This window comes from Poromitra crassiceps (assembly GCF_964638095.1).
Source record: "Poromitra crassiceps genome assembly, chromosome: 6".
NCBI classification, from domain to species: Eukaryota; Metazoa; Chordata; class Actinopteri; order Beryciformes; family Melamphaidae; genus Poromitra; species Poromitra crassiceps.
In genome coordinates, this window is record NC_139627.1 from 9,775,684 (window position 1) to 9,797,660 (window position 21,977).

The following is a 21,977-nucleotide window of genomic DNA, read 5'->3' on the forward strand; positions in this document are numbered from 1 at the left end:
TTCTAGTTGTATCCACTTATAGTAACCATCCATATTACCTTTTTATTCCTATTTATTCCCTTTTTATGTATTGTATTTTACTTATACTTATTTATTATTTATATTATTTGATTTGAATTTATGTAAAGCACATTGTTTTTAGAGCTATACAACTCATTATTAAGTAGTATGAGAGTATAAACTGATTAAACTTAGTAAGTAGAGCCAGAATGCAACAGAAATTGAGCAGGCAGCAGTAAAACTGAGACTTCTACAACAGCGCCATCTATTTGGATTGATTCATTTGATGCAATTTAATTACCGTAGTTTGTTGTTTTTCTGGGGAAAAAACGTAATGTATTTCATGCCAGCTTAGGCAATCTGTTGTCTAAATCGATGTAGGCTAGTTAAAGGGCAAAATGCATGATGTTAGATTACCTGTCGTCCAAATGGCTGCTGCCCCTGCGTTCCCATGGCGATTTTCCGGCCAATCCAATGCTGGGAAAGATCTCCTCCATCAGCTCCACAGTAGTCTTGCCCCCCCATGTGTCCAGGAGGGGCGCCAGAGAGCGGTCCCGCAATACCTGGGTTCAATAACAAAAGTAGAGTCAGGACTAGGTACAGTAACAAAGGTAGAGCAAATTCCCCGACTCTTTCAGATTTTCTAGTAGTGGGAACTGTTTTATTTTTATGTAACCTTTATTTATTTATCCAGGGAGGACCATTGAGAGCACACTCTCTTTTTCAAGGATGCCCTGATTACAGTGTATATCACAATAAAAAATAAATAAAACAATTAAAATCAAGAATACGATTGCGGCATATAAAACAATAAAATACTAAAATGATAAAATGATAACAATAAAATCACAATAAATCACAGGTGCAGACAAATAAGAGGGCTACATAAAACATAAAACAGGTACAATTCCTATGCAGCACTAGCCTTGAACGACTCAATGGAGGCGTTTACTGTGTGCCGCAATGGAGACCAGTTGGTCCAATTTGAGAGAGTCCTGAATCTTGGTCCATCTATCGGGAGCATAAAAGATGAAAGGTCTTTCCTGACTCACTATTCATAAGTAGAGTGCTTCAGGATATCAAACACGTTCGCAGATACACATTCAATCTAATGTGTGTCTGCGAATGTGTCCGATATCCTGAAACACTCAAACTTAGAAGTGAAGACAAATAGAATGGAAGCTTACCACACAAGCCCTTATGAATAAATAAAAGACAATGCTGATCTCTACGAACGGTAAGAGAAAGGCCAACCCACTTTTTCACATAAAACAAAATGATGAGTGTGAAACCATCAGCAGTAATAACCTGCAGAGCACTATGGAATACTGCATCAAGAGGCTTCAGCGTGGAAGGTGAAGCATGCACCCGATCTGAGTCGCTCATGCATGCTATCGTTGCCGCCCGATCTAAAACAACCCTAGATGTGAGTCGCTCATGCATGCTATCGTTGCCGCCCGATCTAAAACAACCCTAGATGTGAGTCGCTCATGCATGCTATCGTTGCCGCCCGATCTAAAACAACGCTAGATCTGAGTCGCTCATGCATGCTATCGTTGCCGCCCGATCTAAAACAACCCTAGATCTGAGTCGCTCATGCATGCTATCGTTGCCGCCCGATCTAAAACAACGCTAGATGTGAGTCGCGCATGCGCAAGCGAAGCGGCGTAGACCCCTCTTTAAATTTCGGCCATTACCTCACTTACTACCACAGATTAATGTGTATCGTCAATTGGATAGACAAATCGTACTGCTTACCATAGCTTTTATGGTGCCATGGCCAATTTATATTAATGTTACCGAGTTGGCTACTTAACTGATGTAGCAAACAAACGCTTATGAATCCCACACATCTTCAAGGTCAGAGCCACCCTACTCTGCCTTACCCTGATATTCTTACCCTGATATTCTTACCCTAACCCCAACACCAGAGTCTATCGGTCTGATGACTAATATGACTCTGGGACAGACGGCCTAGTAACAGCCTACGGTAGTTAAAACCATCCGGATCCATGAACTCACATTCTGTTCACTTCGTGGATCCGTCTGGACTCAGCGCTGTGCGCAGTCATTTCAGTGTGTGGAAGTACTTGTCTTGACAGACAACTCCTTCAGCCAATCAGCGTTGGACCCAGTCAAATCCAAATCCACTCAGAAGTACGGCAAAAACACAAATTCCACCAAGAAACTCTGCTGTTGCATACTCTGGTAGTTGTTTAATTGTTGTTATTGGGTCTACTTATGCAATAACTGCACTTGTTTAAACTCAACGAACGTTGACGTTACTGCTCGAGGTGGACAGCCAGGGGGCAGCCATTACTGTTTTTCCAGTGGCGTTCCTGATTGGCCGGTTACGATGTAAAATACGAGGCAGGTCCCTGATTGGCTAGTGCCCTTTGGAATTTCTGAAAGCGCCCACCCCGGACCAGACAGTCTCGTAGAACGAAACACAATGTGAATTCACGTGACCGGATGGTTTACCAGGATAGATATCTCTGGGTTTCCACTGTATAGTGGATGTCTGCGCCAAGACGTCCGCTTCCATGTGCCGCGGTTACAGTGTTGGGGGTAACTCATTACAAAAGTCATATATTTATATTACTTTTAGCAGTAACTCAGTAATATAACTTATTTTATACAACAGGTAGTTCCGGCCGAGCAATTTGATTGGACAAGAGGGATCCTACGAGTGCCGTTATTTCATGATAATGCACTGGCGCTTCACTATGTGTAGATCACTCCGCTTCACCAGCCTTCACGTGCCTGCGACCGAATCACAGCAGTGCCAATATTAGCCAACAACCGCACTCCCTCTCATGTGATATTGCTTAAATCAATAGGATTTCAGTAATATTATACCAGTTACTTTGTCAAGTAACACAAGTTACAAATTGAGTTTTTATTTATTTATTAAAGCACATATTTAAAAAAGATACAATAATTTCCTAATCAAATTGTGTGTTTTTATGCAAATAACCACTATAGATGACAATAAAGGAAAAGGATAACATTTTGAATTTTGGGCAGATTACACTGACTTCAAGACAGTTTAAATTATTTTGCGGGATGGTTCTGGGGCGGCGATGTCATTCGGCTACTGCAGCTATTTTGGTGAAAGTAATGCAAAAGTAGTGTAATAAGTAACACGTTACTCTACACAGACAGTAATACTGTAAGGTAACTTATTACTTTCAAATGAAAGTAACTAGTAATATGTAGTATATTACATGTTGAAAGTAACTTGCCCAACACTGCGCGGTTATTGTTTACAGGCCAATTGACATGAGAATGGAGTTGGAGCTGATCGATTGCAGGTCCAGACCATATTTTGGCTAATAATAATAACTAGAATATCTAAATTTCCTACCGAAAAATGTATTGTGCTTGCTGTCCTCGCCATGCACCGCCTGCCTTACAAGGTCCCTGACCTCCACCCCGACCTTTGATGCAGTATAAATACAGCCCCAATTGGTAGCGTTTAGTAGGCGGTGGCGAAGGTGTAGGCCTACTGTTTGTTACGGTGTTTCCAGGTGGTTGGTTGATTGCATTTTGATTGTAGATGCTACAGTTCAAAAGTTATGGACCAAAACGTAAAGAGGGCTGTTGTAGCGGCACCATCAGGTCGATAGGTGTAATTCTTTAGATCACAGGAATGAGTAAAAGTGGGGCGAGCCAAAGAAACCTGGGAAAAAAGAAGTTTGATTGTGGACGCTATGGTTCAAAAGTTATGGACCAAAACGTAAAGATGGCTGTTATAGTGCCACAGTCAGGTCTATTGGTATACTTTTTTAAGTCAGAGTAGAAGAGTACTCTATGAACATATGGACCAAATTTGGGAACAGTCGCTCTTATGGTTTGTGAGTTACAGGTACTTGATGTTGCTACAGCGCCCCCTATAGGCGAAATGACAATCTTTTTCCTATCAGCTCAGACTACATCCCTCCACACCTGTACCAAGTTTGCTTAGCATCGGACCTTGTGTTCCGGAGTTATGGCGATTTTTGTGAAATAGGCCGCACCCACAGAACTTTGGATATATCGCAATGGTGCGGTTTCTTCAAAAACCGCGAAATCAGTGTTGTGCAGGACAGTCCACACATGATGTCTGCTGTGGTTTGGTGAACATTTCAAGGAGAAATGGGGAAAAAAACAGTTTTGGACAAAATTCAAAATGGTGGAAAATCTATTCAGACATCGACTATATGAGTAGATGCGCAACGACCCAAGGAATCCAGGGAAAAAATAAATTTGATTATAGACCCTACGGTTCAAAAAAGTTATGTACAAAAACGTAAAGAGAGCTGTTATAGCGCCACCATCAGGCCAATTGGTAAATTTTTTCGTGGATAGTAAAAGGCCCCTCTGTGAACGCCCCTACCCAGTTTTGTAAGCTGTACCTCGTATGGTTTCTGAGATACAGCTAATTTAATGCAAGATTTTTCAAACACCATTCAAGCGAATGGGGAAAAAACTCGAGCTTAATAATAGCGCCCAAACCGCTTGACGAAACTCTTAGCAAAGTCATGGCACACCCGGCATTAATGAGACGCACATTTTGAGGTCTGGCAAAAAATGTGGGAGTTATGACGTCCCAAATTTTGTGGCAGATAGAATAATAATAAGTATGTCGGATTTGATAGATTGTGCCTTGCTTTCAGCAAGCACAATAATAAATAGCTGCATATGAGACGTCGTCGGACTTTAAACAATGAGGGGAAGGGGCGCTCTACAGTGGAATCCCCGGAAATATCATCCGTCTCTCCCAGAGACAGTCGTCAGACTGATAGCCTCTGGGTTCCCAGATTGGGTCTTACCTATTCACCTCATGTAGCCACGCCCATTTGACCCTGTTGTGTGGCCGTATCAAAACTTCCGGCTAAAAATAATAATAAAATAAAATAAAAAATGGCTGCGCTGCTCCAATATCATCTAACTCTGAATTAACTAATAATTTAGCCAATTGTATGTAACATACCACATAAAAGCAAACGGCAATGTCTAAGAATGCAACGCCATGTAACTGGCTCGTTAAGTCTCGCATTCCAGGGAATTACGTTAACGTCTGCGGGTCTTATTGACGTTAAGTGGCTCGCGCTGCCTCGGAGGAGAGAAAACTATCTGAAGCTTTCTTTGTTGGAGTCCAGGTATGTTTTACAAGAAAGTGCTCGTCATTGTCGACGATAACGTTATCTGACCTGGCTAACAGTGGATACTCGCTTGCTTGCTGTGTACCGGCTCAAAGTAGTAGGCTACGTTCTTTATTTTACCCCCTTCACTGTCCGCTCCAAAAACAACTCTCTTATTTTGCACCGTGACCGCCGGAAGTGTTAAAAGGACCCGGAAGAATTTGGCCCAGTGTAAGGTCTGAACATAAGGTGAATAAAGAGGTGTGGGATACTACTGGATACTACTTAGTTTCCAATCATATTAATATATGTTCACCAAAGCTAGCTGGCTAGTTTGTGGTAAAATGTCATAAAATGGTGCCTGCATGACTCACATCTACAGTTGGCTTAGGTCGGGCAGTGACAGTGCACGTGCGCCACTCAGATCGGGTGGTGACAACTCTGCTGCTGGAGCTAAAATGGCCGCAGCTGAAAGCGTCTGGCAGCTAATCCCCAGCAGTGTTTCAACTGTTGAGCCTAATGACCCACCAGCTGCCGGGACAGAGCCTCCACCCTCAGCTCCTCAGACGACCTCTCCCTCCTGGGCAAAGGCTGGCACTCCAGCCTCAGGCTGTCCTCGGCCTCCTGGAGGTCCAGGCCGCAGGGCGAGAGGCCGCGCAGGGGCTGTGGCTCCAGAGAGAGGCTGTGTGGAGGGGAAGGGAACAGGGAGCAGGAGGGGAGCGATGGAGGAGAAGGGAGGGAAGGTCTCCGGTCCCAAACCACTGGGGAGTCCAGGTTCTCCCAACTAGGAGGGACATGGAGACAGAGGAGCAGGCAGTAAGAACATTCGTAAAGATTCAACAGACGCTTCAGTGAAGACTACAGGCCGAGCCCAACTTATCAAAAAGGTTTAAAATATTTAGTGAAGAAGGCAGGCAGCCAACATCCTTTAAAGCAGTGGACACAGTTAGAAAATGTAGAATAATGACTGTTGTCATCATAGTGTCTCTGTTATCTCTCTTCCTACATTAGAGTCATGGAATTCTACACAAAATCATATTTAACAATATGATTATTAGATTTGGGTCTGAGAGACAAAATCTCATCAAATGGGGGGTCTGTGACCCTAATGTGGACTAAATTAGAGGTCCTTGATATGAAAAAGGTTGAGAATCACTGCTTTAAAGGTCTCAGATTATAAAAAATAAAATAAGGTAAAAAGAAAAACAACAAAAAAAAGAGTTTTTCTTTTGTTTATGTCCCCTAAAATGAAAAGTCTTGACTGTACTGACATGTATCTGCAGCGTTTGTCACTAGAGTGGTGTTTTTACATTCCTCTACTGTCTCAACATGACCTTCAAAGCTAGATTAGTAGGTTAGAGACCAATCATAATGTAATATGGATAATATGGAAATGCAGGCAAAGAAACTTGTTTTATTCCTCCAATCTGTTGAGATCTGTTGAGAGCAGCAGGGAACCAACCTGCCCACGCTCTGCGGTGCAGGGGAGGGAGGAGGGGGGAAGTCCTCCGTGATGTCTGTCTCTCTGATTGGTGGAGGAGGGGATGGAAGGGCGGGATGCCAGAGGAAAGCCTCGTCCTCCCGCGATAGGTCGACGAAGGATTCCACGGGATGCGATTGGCCGACCGCGTCAGAGAGGCCGGACTCTGAGATACGCAGCGAGGGGAGGCGCTGGCGGACGGAGGGCGGAGGAGTCAGCGGCCTGCGGGGCGGGACTGTGGGCGGTGGCGATGGCGATGCTTGTCCGTTGTTTTCCCCACAGTCCAAACTGAACGTTCTCTCTCTGCAGACCTCCCCCGCGGTCTCTCCTGATGCGTAGGTGTCACTCAGGCTGTGTCTGACGTGGAGATCCCGGCCTCTGTCCTCCTCTGGGTTTTGCCCTTCCAGCCTGATGCTAGTGGCCGTAGTGCCGCTCTCAACGTCGCTAGTGGCGGCACCTGAATCGGCAGCACCAATGGCAGTCTGCAGGACACAGGGGAAGGTGATGGCGTCCAGGTGGGCCAGGCTCAGCCGCTCGCCGGCGTGCCACTCCCCCGGAGCGCCCGGGGGGGAGAGGGGGCAGGGCAGACCCACAGACCCAGGGGGGGAGAGGGGGCAGGACAGACCCACAGACGCTGCCAGCGTGGAGGCACTCAGCGCCCGCTGCCGCTCGCCAGTCTTAGGACGTTCCCTCCGAGTGACGGGGGGGTGGGAGGAGCCTGGGCCTAGGAGCACAAAACAAGGAGGGGTCAGACTGAGCAAAAAAGTAAGGAGGAGTCTGTGGCTGTCTATCACCCAGCTACCTAAGTAGGTAGCTGGTTTATTCTGGGCCAAAATATTTGACTGGTACTCTAAGGCCTACGAAATAACCCTTCAGCCGGAGGCAGAACTCACCATCTTCGGCTGCTCGGAGACCTCTCTGAACTTCACTACAGCTGTGCAACGATCTCTGACACTGGGGGCAACTGTTGCCAAAAAACTCATTCTGAAGGAATGGAAGTCCCCCTCTTCACCCTCTTTCCAGCTGTGGTTGACGGACATGATCTCTGTTATATGGATGGAGAGACTAAGGTTCCTGAGAACCAACTCACATAGAAAATGTCTAACTATCTGGGACCCGTTTTTAGCCTACCTCGATGAGGTTAGGGGCGACGGGTGACTCACCCAGCTGGTTTCCCATAGACCCCTTGCGTGAGAGTACATCACTTACAAGCACATGGGCACCTTATGGCTCATTTCCACCACATATAACAGCACAGTACAGCTCTACTCAACCTGGTCTTACTCATCTCTACTTGATATAGACTCTGCTTCCATAGAAAGTTTACTCGCCTCCGCCCACACCTGGTCGTCATAGCGACCGCATATCTGTCCTCCGCCCATAGCCGAAGTAGCCTATAACGTATATCGTTAAAATTAAATCCATACACAGAACTTTTAAACTGGTTATGAAATACTGGTGCCTCTAAATGACCTACAGTGTACATGGGCAAATGTGACAATCGGCCAGGAGAATGGATATGACTTTGTTGTTACTCAAACTCACATGCATGCGCTGCGCGGGGGACGGGAGTACGCTACGGGGAGAAGGGAAGCCAGCCCACCACCCTGGCGGCAACTCACCAGGCAAGACCGCGGCTTCGCTAAACTCCCGCCTCCGGCCGAGCGGAGCCGACGTTACACACAACTACAAAGGGCTTCCCGAGGAGCGGACTTTTTCTCTCCACCGTCATGTTAAAGCTGAGCAAGGAGATGGATTTTATTTCACCAGAGCCGAAGGCAGCAACACAAAAGACTGATGGAAATAACAGAAGAGAAGGTACAGTAAGCCCCACTATCCAGCATTGACAGTAGATACAGTAAACACGATTCTGCCTGACCAATCAGTCGTCTGCAGTGTTTTCACGTCACAGTATGGTACCGGGTCCACAGCGCTGGAACCTCAACAAAGCAGGGACCAAAACTAGCACGACTCAACCCCGACTCAACCCGGGCTGGCCACGTTTTTGATCGGTGGAATGAGACAAAAAAGCGAAATGAGCTGGGCGGGGCCGCACTGATACCAGCGGTGGAAATGGGCCAGGTGGCTGGTAGCACCACTTTATAATGTTGAATGTTGATTATGTTTGGATGTTTTTCTTTCTTTTCTTTTCTCGTGTCTGAGTCGATTTGTCTGTTTTGTTTTGTTTGTGTTTCATCATTTTAAATATTTTAAATAAAATATTGGGGGGGAAAGTAGGTAGCTGGTTTGAATTTAGGTGACAGAGAAGTAATTGGTTTCAGACGTCCTGAAGGTAGCATCGCATGCTGGGGGCAGCCAGGCGGAGTTCTCCCCTGCCATCCTGAATTTAGAACATTCCCCGAATTGGAGGGTGGCAGTGGCAGGGGAAACTGTGTGTGTGTGTGTGTGTGTGTGTGTGTGTGTGTGTGTGTGTGTGTGTGTGTGTGTGTGTGTGTGTGTGTGTGTGTGTGTGCGCGTGCGTGTCTGACCTGACGTCGAATATGACTGTAATATAATGTAATGCTTCCTCCAACAATAAGTACCTAGAAAGCTTGCAAATATGTATCCTACCTGTTTCAGACAGCCTAAAACATAACAATTACAACTTCCTACAGTACCTAGAAATGCTACCTATATAGAGACACTGCGTAACGCGTCATCATTCAGAAACCACGCCCAAGACGGGGGAAAACACAAACTCCTGTCCAATCCTGGCGTTCTCCTATGTCTCGTGCATGGTTGCGTGTTGCACCAAAATATCGTATATACGGAAGATGAACACTCCAACTTACTTCTTGACAGCTAGATCCACATTTTTCTTCTCGCCAATTCTCAATGGCTTCCTTGTTTTGCTCAGGAGTACAAAAAAACTTTAACTGGCGATTTTTTTACATTTGTTTTTCTGCGCAGCCCCACCACACAACAGCTTTTAGCTATGTTTCATTCAAGGAAAATGACGCTGGTGTGTGGAAATGAACGGAGCTCTTCCCCCGTGATGGGCGTGGCCTATTTCATGCAGTGTCTCTATAGGTTGATTCCTTGCATTTCATACACAGCCTGTCTTCATCTCCTCACCTTGAGCAGGTGCCGTCTGGACTGGGGTCAGGTTGATCTGCTGAGGAGAGACAGGTCGTCCTGCAGGTCTGAGAGACAGATGAGACAAATAATCACATGATGATTCAAGTATGCTCATAAAACGGTTTAAACTGTCAAAACTGTATAGAAATAGTTGCTTTTTGACATTCATTGTAATGTTTGTCTACTAACAAGGACTGAAACCACATGTCCATACATCTTACACGTTGTACCTTAATTAGCATAGTGTTAGCAGAAACATTTGTTTTAGTTCTGTCTCAGTTTTCCTCGCCAAGATAACAGGGGTTTTCCATGTGTGAGACTGTGGGCCTCCACTCAGACCAAACTTGAACAAACTCTAAAGTTGAGAGTAAAAGCTGAGTTTACCCCACTCTCCCCTTATTCTTGAAAGCTGGCTCAGCTTACCCCACTCTCCCCTACTTATTCTAGATAGACACGTTGAAATCACATCTAGCACTCAGTGGGTTGTCGTTGTCGTTGTTGTTGTTGTTGATGATGAATGGATATGAATGGAGTTACACATGTCTTTATTATTTAAATCTTTCTCTGGGCTGTGTCCTGATCTAAGATCATTCCAGACCCTCACACTTTCACCCAGACATATTTCACATTTTAACTTCATAAACCTCGGAGGACTTTCCCTGCCGCTGTGCAAGGGACTTTCCTCTCATCCACTCTCCCTCTCTTTTTTAAGGGACTTTCCTCTCCTCCACTCTCCCTCTCTTCTTTAAAGGACTTTCCTCTCCTCCACTCTCCCTCTGTTCTTTAAAGGACTTTCCTCTCCTCCACTCTCCCTCTCTTCTTTAACTCATTGAGTGCCAATGACGACTATAGTCGTCAATTCAAATACTAACGTAGAGTGCCAATGACGACTAAAGTTGTCAATTGCGTTTTTTGACGGTGGGACGTGGATCAAAGCCAGATCCATCTCCTGTGAAAGTATGGTGGATGTTGAATGTGTAAAAGCTATTTTACGGACCCATTAGGTGGCGACAGTGCTCTCCAGATTAGAGAAAGGCGAGGACAAAAGAGAGAAGAAGTCATGGGGAAACGGAAATCGCATCGGTATGCATCAATATGCATGAAGCATAACGTTAGCTGTGCCTGCAGCAGCCAATCTGCTGCCACAATTGAGCCCCTCCGTGTCCGCTGCGATAGCCCATCCGCATGATTAGTTGTGGAGTTGTTATTATTCTCAACTGGAAGCGATGGGAGCGGGCGACAAATACACACGGAACGCTGTAAAAAAGCTGGATGTAGCGCACTTTTCAGTGCAGAGCAAACTCAGCAGAGAGCCACCAGAGACACACCCACGGAGGAGGGGTTTGCAGTTGAGGGAGGGGGGGGTGGGGCACGCAGGGCAGCATACAACACCGACCCAGACAGACCCAGACAGCAGGCTCGAGGAACAGATTGGCAAGCTAGAATATCTGATGCCCACCAGCAGTAAATCAAGACCAGCAAGAAGCTGCAACCAGCAGCGCACGCAGGGGCCAGCGCTGCTGGTTGCAGCTAAAAAATATTATTTTGCCAAACAAAATTCCTTTGTTTTCACTGTTTTATTTAAGGAAATTATTTTTGAGGTGTCACATCAGAAAATATTAGCTTCAGAGTCAGTCATGTGCTTGAAATGCTTCATTTCACAAAAGGCTAATTATCTCAGCTTCTAATTTGAAACGTCTCTTTTTGGTGAAATCAACCTATCTTCTCCGGCTCATAACTAAAGAACGGAAAATGATATCAATAAACTTTTTTTTGCTGATGATAGAAGAGAGTCTCATCGTTCTTTGGGCGTGTTCGGTGTTTACATAGTAATATCACACAATATTCTGTGGGCCTCGAGAAATCACTGAAAACGCTCTTAAACTCTGGCACTGGGAGCATCCGTTTTCCAAAAGTGGCTGGCACTCAATGAGTTAAAGGACTTTCCTCTCCTCCACTCTCCCTCTCTTCTTTAAAGGACTTTCCTCTCCTCCACTCTCTCTCTCTTCTTTAAAGGACTTTCCTCTCCTCCACTCTCCCTCTCTTCTTTAAAGGACTTTCCTCTCCTCCACTCTCCCTCTCTTCTTTAAAGGACTTTCCTCTCCTCCACTCTCCCTCTCTTCTTTAAAGGACTTTCCTCTCCTCCACTCTCTCTCTCTTCTTTAAAGGACTTTCCTCTCCTCCACTCTCTCTCTCTTCTTTAAAGGACTTTCCTCTCCTCCACTCTCCCTCTCTTCTTTAAAGGACTTTCCTCTCCTCCACTCTCCCTCTCTTCTTTAAAGGACTTTCCTCTCCTCCACTCTCCCTCTCTTCTTTAAAGGACTTTCCTCTCCTCCACTCTCCCTCTCTTCTTTAAAGGACTTTCCTCTCCTCCACTCTCTCTCTCTTCTTTAAAGGACTTTCCTCTCCTCCACTCTCTCTCTCTTCTTTAAAGGACTTTCCTCTCCTCCACTCTCTCTCTCTTCTTTAAAGGACTTTCCTCTCCTCCACTCTCCCTCTCTTCTTTAAAGGACTTTCCTCTCCTCCACTCTCCCTCTCTTCTTTAAAGGACTTTCCTCTCCTCCACTCTCCCTCTCTTCTTTAAAGGACTTTCCTCTCCTCCACTCTCCCTCTCTTCTTTAAGGGACTTTCCTCTCCTCCACTCTCCCTCTCTTCTTTAAAGGAACACACCAACATTTTGGGAGATTCACCTATTTGCCATATTCCCGATAGTAAGATGAGAATATAGATGCCCTTCTCTAGCTTAGCACAATGAATGGTAGTAAATGGTACTGGCTAGCCTACTCCTGTTAATAGGAGCAAAAATGTAAAAAAAGAGGAAGACATCATTTATAGCCTGTTTTTAGCTTAAATCGGCACTGTAAAAAAAAGAAAACTTGTACCACTGTTCCTTCAGAAGTTGTAGTTGTCATAGACTGTGTTGCATAGTTGATTGCTCTATTGCTGACAAAAATGTGTTATTGTAAGTCGCTTTGGATAAAAGCGTTTGCCAAATGATGTAATGTAATGTAATGTAAATGTAATGTAATGTAAATGTAAATGTAGCCGTGCTCCAAGAACATGCTCCAAGAAGTGTTGTGGAGCACCACTTCTTGGAGCACCTGGCTACAGTGAGGATTTCGGCTCCATCAGCCAGTACCATTTACTACATTCATTGTGCTAAGCTAACTAGCGGGAGAGGCGGGTATAGCTATTTGTTTTTACTACACGTACAGAGAAGAGATGAACATCTATCTTGTCATCTTACTTGGCAGTTGTTGGATAATGTTTGATTGGTGTGCCACGGGCTAAACACAGACAAACAAGGAGTGAACATGTGGAATCTGACCAAAGTAACATCTCCAAACAAGGACAGACAGCCATGGCACACCAAACAAACGTCTGCGTTTGTTGTAGAATGTGAAACCGGACGGACAAACCCCGTCTATACTTCGTCACAGACGACACACCACGCATGCACACACATGCACGGCAGCCAGTACACACACACACACACATGCAATGTCCTCCGCGTTTGACCCATCCTGGCTCGTCCCCCTCCATGCTCAGGCCAGGAGCGGTGGGCAGCTGCAGTGAAGCGACGGGGGACCAACTTCTTCCAACCGCCACACGGGGAGAACATGCACACTCCACACAGAAAGGCCCTTTTGACGACGAAATAGCCCGCCTGGGCACCAGGCACCGAAGACATAGGGGGAGAGATATCGCCAGTGCCAACAGCGTCCCAGGCGGGAATCAAACCCAGGACCTTCTTGCTGTGAGGCGAGAAGGCTACCACTCGGCCACCGTGCACGTTTGATTAACTCCATCGCTCTCCACCTCCTTCCCTTCCATCCTAAATACTCCTCCATTCCTTTCCTGCTTCTCCTCCCTCTCCATCGCTCCCTCTTCTCTCCTGGCCTCCCTTCCCCCGCCCTCTCCCTTCTCTCCTCTCAGATGCGATGCCTGGGCAGAGACAGACTCATAAGGGCATGGCTAGTTTGAAAATAGCAGAGCCTAGAGTGCACACGCACGCACGCACGCACGCACGCACACACACACACACACACACACACACACACACACACACACACACACACACACACACACACACACACACACACAGCACAGAGGTTCAAGTATGTTATCCTATTATGGAAGAAACCTGGCAGGCTGATCACTTCACATCATCAACTCCTCCAAGAGGAAACATCTGATGTGAAACACATGAAGTCCTGTTTGTTTAAAGGGGTACGCCAACATTTTTGGAGATTCGCCTATTTGCCATATTCCTATTCTACTATAATGTAGATGCCTTTTATCTTCACTGTGCGTGCATTAGAAAGTGCATTTCACCCCCCCACTGCTGCGTTATTATGGTCACGTACGTTCCTTAGTGTAATATATGAACACTAATGTGGCTTCATTGGATCAATACTGCTGCTATCACCAATATTACTCTTTTATTTATTTTAGTAATTATGCTACCCAACTTGTACCCAGCAATCAGATGTGTGCAGTGATCCCCACACCCCTGTATTCAAACATGAGTGGAAGTATCACTCTAAGTATCGCCCTAAAAGGGGGCATATATATATATATATTTACTGTATATATATATATATATATATATATATATATATATATATATATATATATATATATATATATATCAAGGTTAATAGAGAGCCGCAGGGATGACGTATTTTTGTAGGCAGAATGCGGAAGTCCCGAACTTCCTGGTTCTTCACTGTTTCTGTCTATGGGATTTTTGAATGGGTTTTTGCCGCGATGCTTCAAATACGGTCTCTGGGCAACGCAAGATTAATCAAACGCGAACCTGAGTTCCGTCGGATAATCTTCACACATGAGGACCACTTTCATGAGTTTTGTAGCGTAAATGCGAGCCCTAGAAGTAAAAAGCTCGAGCTAAGCTAATCCGGAACTACACACTGTCGCATAGGCTTCCACGTCACGTCAGCACTCAACCTGGACTGTTGTTGATGTGTGCACTGATTACCCCGGACTGAACGGGCTGAACCAGGTGAGGGAAAGAGAATTTCCGTGTTCGCCCTTTGAAGTGGTGACGTTATTGACGTATATATCCCCATCGACTCAACAGTGTAGTCTCATTTAGCCGTTTGCTAGCTAGCCACCCTTTTAACGGCACATAAAAGCTTCAAAACTCATAAAAGTGGTCTTCATGTGTGAAGATGATGTTACTAAACACTGGTTCGCGTTTGATTAAGCCAGCGTTGCTCAGAGAGATTATTAGAAGCATCGCGCCAAAAACCCATTCAAAACTCCCATAGGCGAAAACTGTGAAGAACCAGGGCTGTTAGCATCGATGATTTCCGGACTCGTTACTGCGGCTCTCTATTCTTCCCTCTCCAATGCTAAACACTGCAGTACAGGTGCCCCCCAGGAGGGGGTGAGCTCACCCTTTCTTTTCACTGTGCACACCAATGATTGCAGGAACAGTCAGCCAAGCAACTTTGTCATCACATTTTCAGATGACACTATTATTTTAAACACCTTTACTTTACTTTGACTTTATTTGTTTATTTGGGAGGGACAAAGCATAAAGAGACAAAGTGCATTAAGAGCATTAAAAGTGCATAGAAAAGCCATAAACAATTTACAAAGGTGTGTATTTGTGTGTGCGTGTGGGTGTGTATGTGTGTAGGAGTATGTACGTGTTATGGATAAGTGAAAGGTTGTGTATATGTTGTGTGTGCGTATGTACTTGTGAGTGTGTAATCGTGCGTGTGTGTGTGTGTGTGTGCTACAAAGTGCAGCGTGTGTCTATAAGTGTTCACAGGTCTGGTTGGCTTTCAGCCATTTTTTCAATTGTCCTCGAAAGGTGGCCAGGGTGGGGCTTTCCCTTATGATGCCAGGGAGACTGTTCCAGATCTGACAGCCTTTTCTGGACACAACGTTTTGGCCAAAGGTGGTCAGTCTGAGCTGGACTGCACAGTCACCTCTTGTTTCCGACCTGGTGCCAAAGTCCAGTGATTCTTTTCATGTGTATGAGTTCCTTTACAGGTGGGGGAGCTGTAAATCTAAAGAAATGATCTTTGACCCGAGAACAGTGAGAGCACATGACCCTGTGGTCATAGGTGACAGGGAAATTGAGCAGGTCAGCTCGTACAAGTATCTGGGGACACAACGTTTGCACTTCCTACGGAGGCTCAGACTTTTTGGAGTGTGCACCAAAATCATGACAACATTCTACAATGCTGTGCTGGAAAGCCTGATCAGATATGGCACGGCGGCATGGTTTGGGTCTCTCACAGTCAAGCTCAAATCTAGAATTGTAAAAATGGTGAAGACAGCCATGAAAGTGATCGGCAAGAAAGAATCACTGACGCTCCAGTCCATCTTTGAGAAAAAGGTGATCAGCCTGGCTCATAGAGCTCTGACCGACCCTTCTCACATTTTATTTTCAGAATATGAGTTGTTACCTTCTGGCAGAAGATTCAGAGCCAGCAGATACAGGAGCAACCGCTACAAGCTCTCCTTCCTCCCCACCTCGATTACACTTCTGAACAAACAGCCTGCTCTTTCTCCAGGTTGTTGCGATCCATAGTATGTAGGTGGAGGCACTCTAAGTAGGAACGGTAATCATAGCCCCATGTTTTACTTTCTTATCTTATTTCTTTTACTTTTCATTTAAAGGAACACTCCGCCCATTTTCAACCAGCTTTGTATCATTAGAACATCAGTAGTATATCAGAAAACTGTAAACCGTTTTGAAGTCGAAACTCATTAACTCAAATCAACTCTCAATAACTGTCAAACTAGATGAATGACAGAATGTTGAGAGTTATTGAGAGTTGATTTGAGTTAATGAGTTATTAATTTGAGTTAGTGTGGACCAGTGACATCACTGGTCCACACTAAATTAATAACTCATTAACTCAAATCAACTCTCAATAACTGTCAAACTAGATGAATGATGAATAGTTTGACAGTTATTGAGAGTTGATTTGAGTTAATGAGTTACCGTATTTCCCCAAATAGTAGCCCGGGCGTTTAATACGCAAAATCGATTTGGACCCCAGGCGTTTAAAAGAACCAGGCGCGTATTTGCTGCAGGCGTTTATTTATTTTTGCACCGACCTGCACCAGGCCATTATTCGGTGACAGTTCCTGTCCAACATGTTTTTTAGTGCAAAGGTCCTCACTCCCATCAACTGCCACCGTCAGCCCACACACCTTGGAGGATACCAAAAATCAGCAATCAGCCGTGGCTACCTACCGTGTAGCCCACACACACACACACACACACACACAACACACACACACACACACACACACACACACACACACACACACACACACACACACACACACACACACACACAAGTCGTCTTCTACTTCTCTCGCACCCGAATAATAGATGCCATGGTTACACTAAATGGGGCATTTGGCACTTCAACAATGCACTTGCAAATACTGTAAGATGACGTTGACCGACGCAATTCTATCAACACCAGCAAATAGGCTACGACCAGTCTGAACATAGCCACATCCCAAACACAACACTACAACAACTTGCAAAAACACTACACACACCACAGCGGGTGCTGATTAAACATAGTCACACACAATCATTAGGCACGTAATCGGTATAAATATAACACAATCTCAGTCTTACCATTGACGAGTCTATTTCCAAGTCTATCTCTTGAACTCATCTGGGACTTCAGTTCAAGTGAAGACCGCGGTAGCCGTTGTCAACAGAACTCTTTACATAATCCAAACATCGTGGAAATGCTTCCATGCCATCGGTTTCCCTGCATTGCTTTTGGTAGCGTAAGTTGAGCTCCCTCGATTTGCGTTTTCTTTTCACGTGTTTCTCCCTGCTGTTTCATGTATTGCGCGACACTGGTGTTGCCTTCAAGTGCTGTCAGCAACGTAGTAATTTTGGGGTTACCTTAAGAAAATGCAAATAATGGCCCCGGCGTTTACTCGGACCGGCGTTTAATACGCAAAATGGGGTCAGACCCCCGGCGGCTATTAGGGGCCCGGCGCGTATTTGCTGCCGGGCTATTATTTGGGGAAATACGGTATTCATTTGAGTGAGTGTGGACCAGTGATGTCACTGGTCCACACTTTAACACTCAATAACTGTCAAATTAAATGACAGACTTCAAAACCGTTTACAGTTTTCTGATATACTACTGATGTTCTAATGATACAAGGCTGGTTGAAAATGGGCGGAGTGTTCCTTTAATCTTATTTTAATGTTTTATTCTTTTACTCTTTTATTTAATATCTCGCTGCTGGTTTTATTGTTGATTTTATATTCTCTTTTACCTACGGGTATGTATGATTTAAACAAATTGTGCAATAGGGCTTGTGCAATTTTATGTCTCAGTTGGCATGTCCCCACTGTGTCTTAGTGCAATGCTGTGTCTGTCCTGTTTGTGTTTACTTCCGTCGTTCCACATGATGAGCTAGAAATGATCATACATGCTTTGGTTTCGTCTCGTTTAGATTATCGTAATTCTTTGTTTACTTGCCTCAGCAAGGCATCTCTGGACCGCCTCCAACTGCTCCAGAATGCTGCGGCCAGATTGTTGACCAGGACAAGTAGGTCTAGTCACATGACCCCTGTCCTGGCCTCCCTGCACTGGCTTCCTGTTCATTTCAGGATCCAGTTCAAGGTTCTGCTCATTACTTACAGAGCCTTGCATGGTCAGGCACCTGCATATTTGTGTGACCTGCTTCATTCACATGTCCCCAGCAGGTCACTGAGATCTGCTGACCAGGGTCTTTTGGTTGTGCCCCGCACCAGGCTCGTCACCAAAGGTGACCCGAGCCTTTTCGAGTCTGTGGCTCCTAGGTTGTGGAATGCTCTTCCACCGGTCTTGAGGGCCGCGGCCTCAGTTGAGATCTTTAAAAAGCAGTTAGAAAACATTTCTGTTTAGACAGGCATTTGTTGCCTAGACTGGCCTGATGTTTCGTTTCTCTGTAACCCTGCTATCCTGTATGCTATTTCTCCATCTCGCTGTTTTACTTTGTATGCATTGTCCTATTTTTCTGTTTATTTTGTGTGTTTCTTAACCTGTGAAGCACTTTGTGAGTCCTCTCTGTGATAAGTGCTATATAAATAAAATGTACTTATACTTACTTACTTACTACTTGTGTTTTTGTAACGCCGGATATACGCGCACGTTTTGCCCAAGACACATCCCCCCCCCCCCACCCCCCTTCCAGCACTGCAGACCAAGACTGTCCCCTCACCTTCACCGAGGACCAAGTCCGACGGGCGTTAAAGCCTCGCAAGGACGGCGTCCCCGGCGTCCCCGGCCCGCGTCCTGTAGGCCTGCGCCAAACAGCTGGCGGGGGTATTCACGGACATCTACAACCAGTCCCTAGCACTACGAACCCGTCCCCACCTGCTTCAAGTCAATCATTCCCGTACCAAAGCAGAAAAACGTGACCAGGTCTTCAAGGCACTATTTGTAAGATTCAGCACTACTAGATGCCCACAAAAGACTATTACATATCTAGCGAGACATGCAAAATATTGTGATGGGAACAGTGAAAGAAGCCACGCCCCCTCTCTGTGCTGTGAACCTGTGAAACCCTGGCTCGTTGATTCAGACCTGCTGGAGCCCTAACCCTAACCCATGACAGAGAGTGACCCAGCCCTAACCCTAACCCATGACAGAGAGTGACCCAGCCCTAACCCTAACCCATGACAGAGAGTGACCCAGCCCTAACCCTAACCCATGACAGAGAGTGACCCAGCGAGGCTTGACAGCTATACTGGATCAAGCTGCGACTGTGACTGAGGAAATAAATCGCCCATGGCTGTGGAAAGGTATAGTCTCTGTTTGTATCGCAGTTTGGCACTGTGTATTTCCTGGTCTGCGTTTACACAATGCGCTATTCCGACTGTCCGGCTCGCTATGCATGTCTTGATGGAAGACGAGTGTCTGGGGTTGCACAGTGTTAGATAGCAGACGCTATATCAGAGCAATGCGAGTGTTTACGGTGGCATGGGAAGCCATGGCTATGTGTTTCATAGACTGTTTAAGTTTACATTTTGACGTTATCAACAACCCATGTTTTCACAGCCTTCTTTCACTGCTCCCATCACAATAACTTGCATGTCTCGCTAGATACAGTATATAATAGTCTTTCTAGTAGTGCTGAATCTTACAAATAGTGCTTTTAATGACTGGCGACCAATAGCCCTAACCCCCATAGCCAGCAAGTTCCTGGAGAAATTAATCATATCACGCATCCGCCCCCTGCTAACCCCCACCCACCACCCACCACCCCCCTCAAAACGCAGCCAAAGACAAGCAGGCTGAGGAACATTTTCATCCCCCAGGCCACCAGACTCCTAAATAATAAATACAACACACCCAGTAATGACTCAAACCCCTGGGCAATATGCAATACTATATATGGGCAACAGCAATACTATGTACGATGACAGATTGTAATATTGATAAGGGTGTTCTGATGTTGATGTACCAAGAAGACGCACAACAAGAATGACTGACATTTACTGATGATGACATAGATGATGGTGATGGTGATGGTGATGATGATGCTGACGGTAACGATATGTAACGGAACACAACACAGCTCAAGAATGTCACACGTGTGTGACTTGTACATCGAGTGACGATAAACATCTTGTATCTTGCACTCACCACGCGATGAAATCATTCAAAGTTACCGGAAAAGGTCATTTTCAAAGGAAATCCATAACGAAAACTAGTTCCCCCTGGTTCCCTCTGCAACCAAAGTTACTTCCTTGTTTACCTGAGGCGCATGTGTGTCAGAGGCTGCAGGTGTGTCAGAGGCTGCAGGTGTGTCAGAAGCCACTTCTTAACATGCAGTGGAATCCGTATTATAACCTGCACCTAGCCGGTTGGCCTGCATGTTAAACAACAATTAGCCGGCCTACGCGCACTCCCGAGACTCCGTATCTTATCTACCTCGACCACCGGTATAAGATCCGCTTCCACGCAAGCGCTGGTCATGTTAAACAGTGGAACGATATGATCCGCATATGTCTGAGTGGGCGGGTGTGGCTCAAGTGACTCACTTCACGTTCGGTAGTTTATTAATTAATGAATCGTTCGGGCAATCGCTTATATCAACGAGCAAACTCACGGTTTCCTCAAGTGCTGCAAAAACGGCTTGGTTTGTTAAGTGGGTGCTAGAATGACCGTGCTTTCCGAGGTGAGGGCTGGCTTGACTGCAGAGAGGCAGCAGGGAAGGAAAGTGAAAAGTGGAGCAGAAACGCGCTCCTGAGAATACGAGGCAGCAGGATGACTGAAGCAAATGAAACAACTATCACAAAGAGCAGCCGACATTCTGACACTTTTTGCGCAATGCGTGCCGCTCTATCTGCCCGTTTGTCTCTCTGCCAGTGCCCGCATGTCTGTTTAGTGTGCGTGTGTGTGTGGCATGTCATTTTTAACGCTGTTCATAACGAGCAGAGCGTGTTTAGGCTATCGTATGGCTCCATCCCCAAATTAATTTTCATCGTCCCTGACGCTACTGTGCGCCCACACTGCGGAGTGGATAGGAGCTGACTGACTCTGACTGATAGGCTATCAAAGTTTTGTGGGGAGAAATACATTTCAAACTAGTCAGATATGACTTGAATGTCATAAAATAAATCACCCACAGTGACTGCGTGGCTTTATGTAGCTTAACAAAGGCATTTTTGGCACATTGCCACCCCTCGTTGTCAATGGACTCCGTTAAAACATGTTTTTTGAAGTCTCCAGATTTGTCAGGCAGGCAGACTGTGCATCCACACTGTGGAGAGGATAGGAGCTGACTGACTGATAGGCTATCAAACTTTTGTGGGGAGAAATAAATTTAAAACAAGTCAGATATGACTTGATTTGTTTTTGTTTGGTTACAAATTCGCTAAAGCTGTTTCCTATCACATTTCTTGTGAAATGTGATAGGATTTCACAAGAAATGTGAAACGCCGCCCCCCCCCCCCCCCCCCCCCCCCCCCCCGCCGCCCACTGGCAGAAAAAACGGCTCATATCCAGTTGTTTCTTAACAAAGACCCCTCATGTTTAGAAAGGCAAAACCTGAAAATATCCTGTTCTCTCTAGCAGGACATGATCCAGATAACATGTTTAAAAGGCACTAGAGGCTGCAGGTGTGTCAGAGGCTGCAGGTGTGTCAGAGGCTGCAGGTGTGTCAGAGGCTACAGGTGTGTCAGAGGCTGCAGGTGTGTCAGAGGCTGCAGGTGTGTCAGAGGCTGCAGGTGTGTCAGAGGCTACAGGTGTGTCAGAGGCTACAGGTGTGTCAGAGGC

The 21,977-nt window shown here is 45.6% G+C and overlaps 1 protein-coding gene across 1 annotated transcript in view; it reads right to left on the reverse strand.

Moving 5' to 3' along the window:
* The window catches only part of shroom3 (shroom family member 3), a gene marked incomplete at its 3' end in the record, with an annotated part of 158,441 nt that overhangs the window by 9,254 nt on the left and 127,210 nt on the right, over positions 1-21,977 (reverse strand). Inside the window, exons 22-25 of the mRNA XM_083638063.1 lie at positions 9,682-9,749; positions 6,589-7,330; positions 5,655-5,910; positions 418-563 (exon numbers count right to left, since the gene is read on the reverse strand). Coding sequence (XP_083494189.1) covers positions 418-563; positions 5,655-5,910; positions 6,589-7,330; positions 9,682-9,749 — 1,212 coding nt within the window. The remainder of the gene's footprint in view (positions 1-417; positions 564-5,654; positions 5,911-6,588; positions 7,331-9,681; positions 9,750-21,977) is intronic.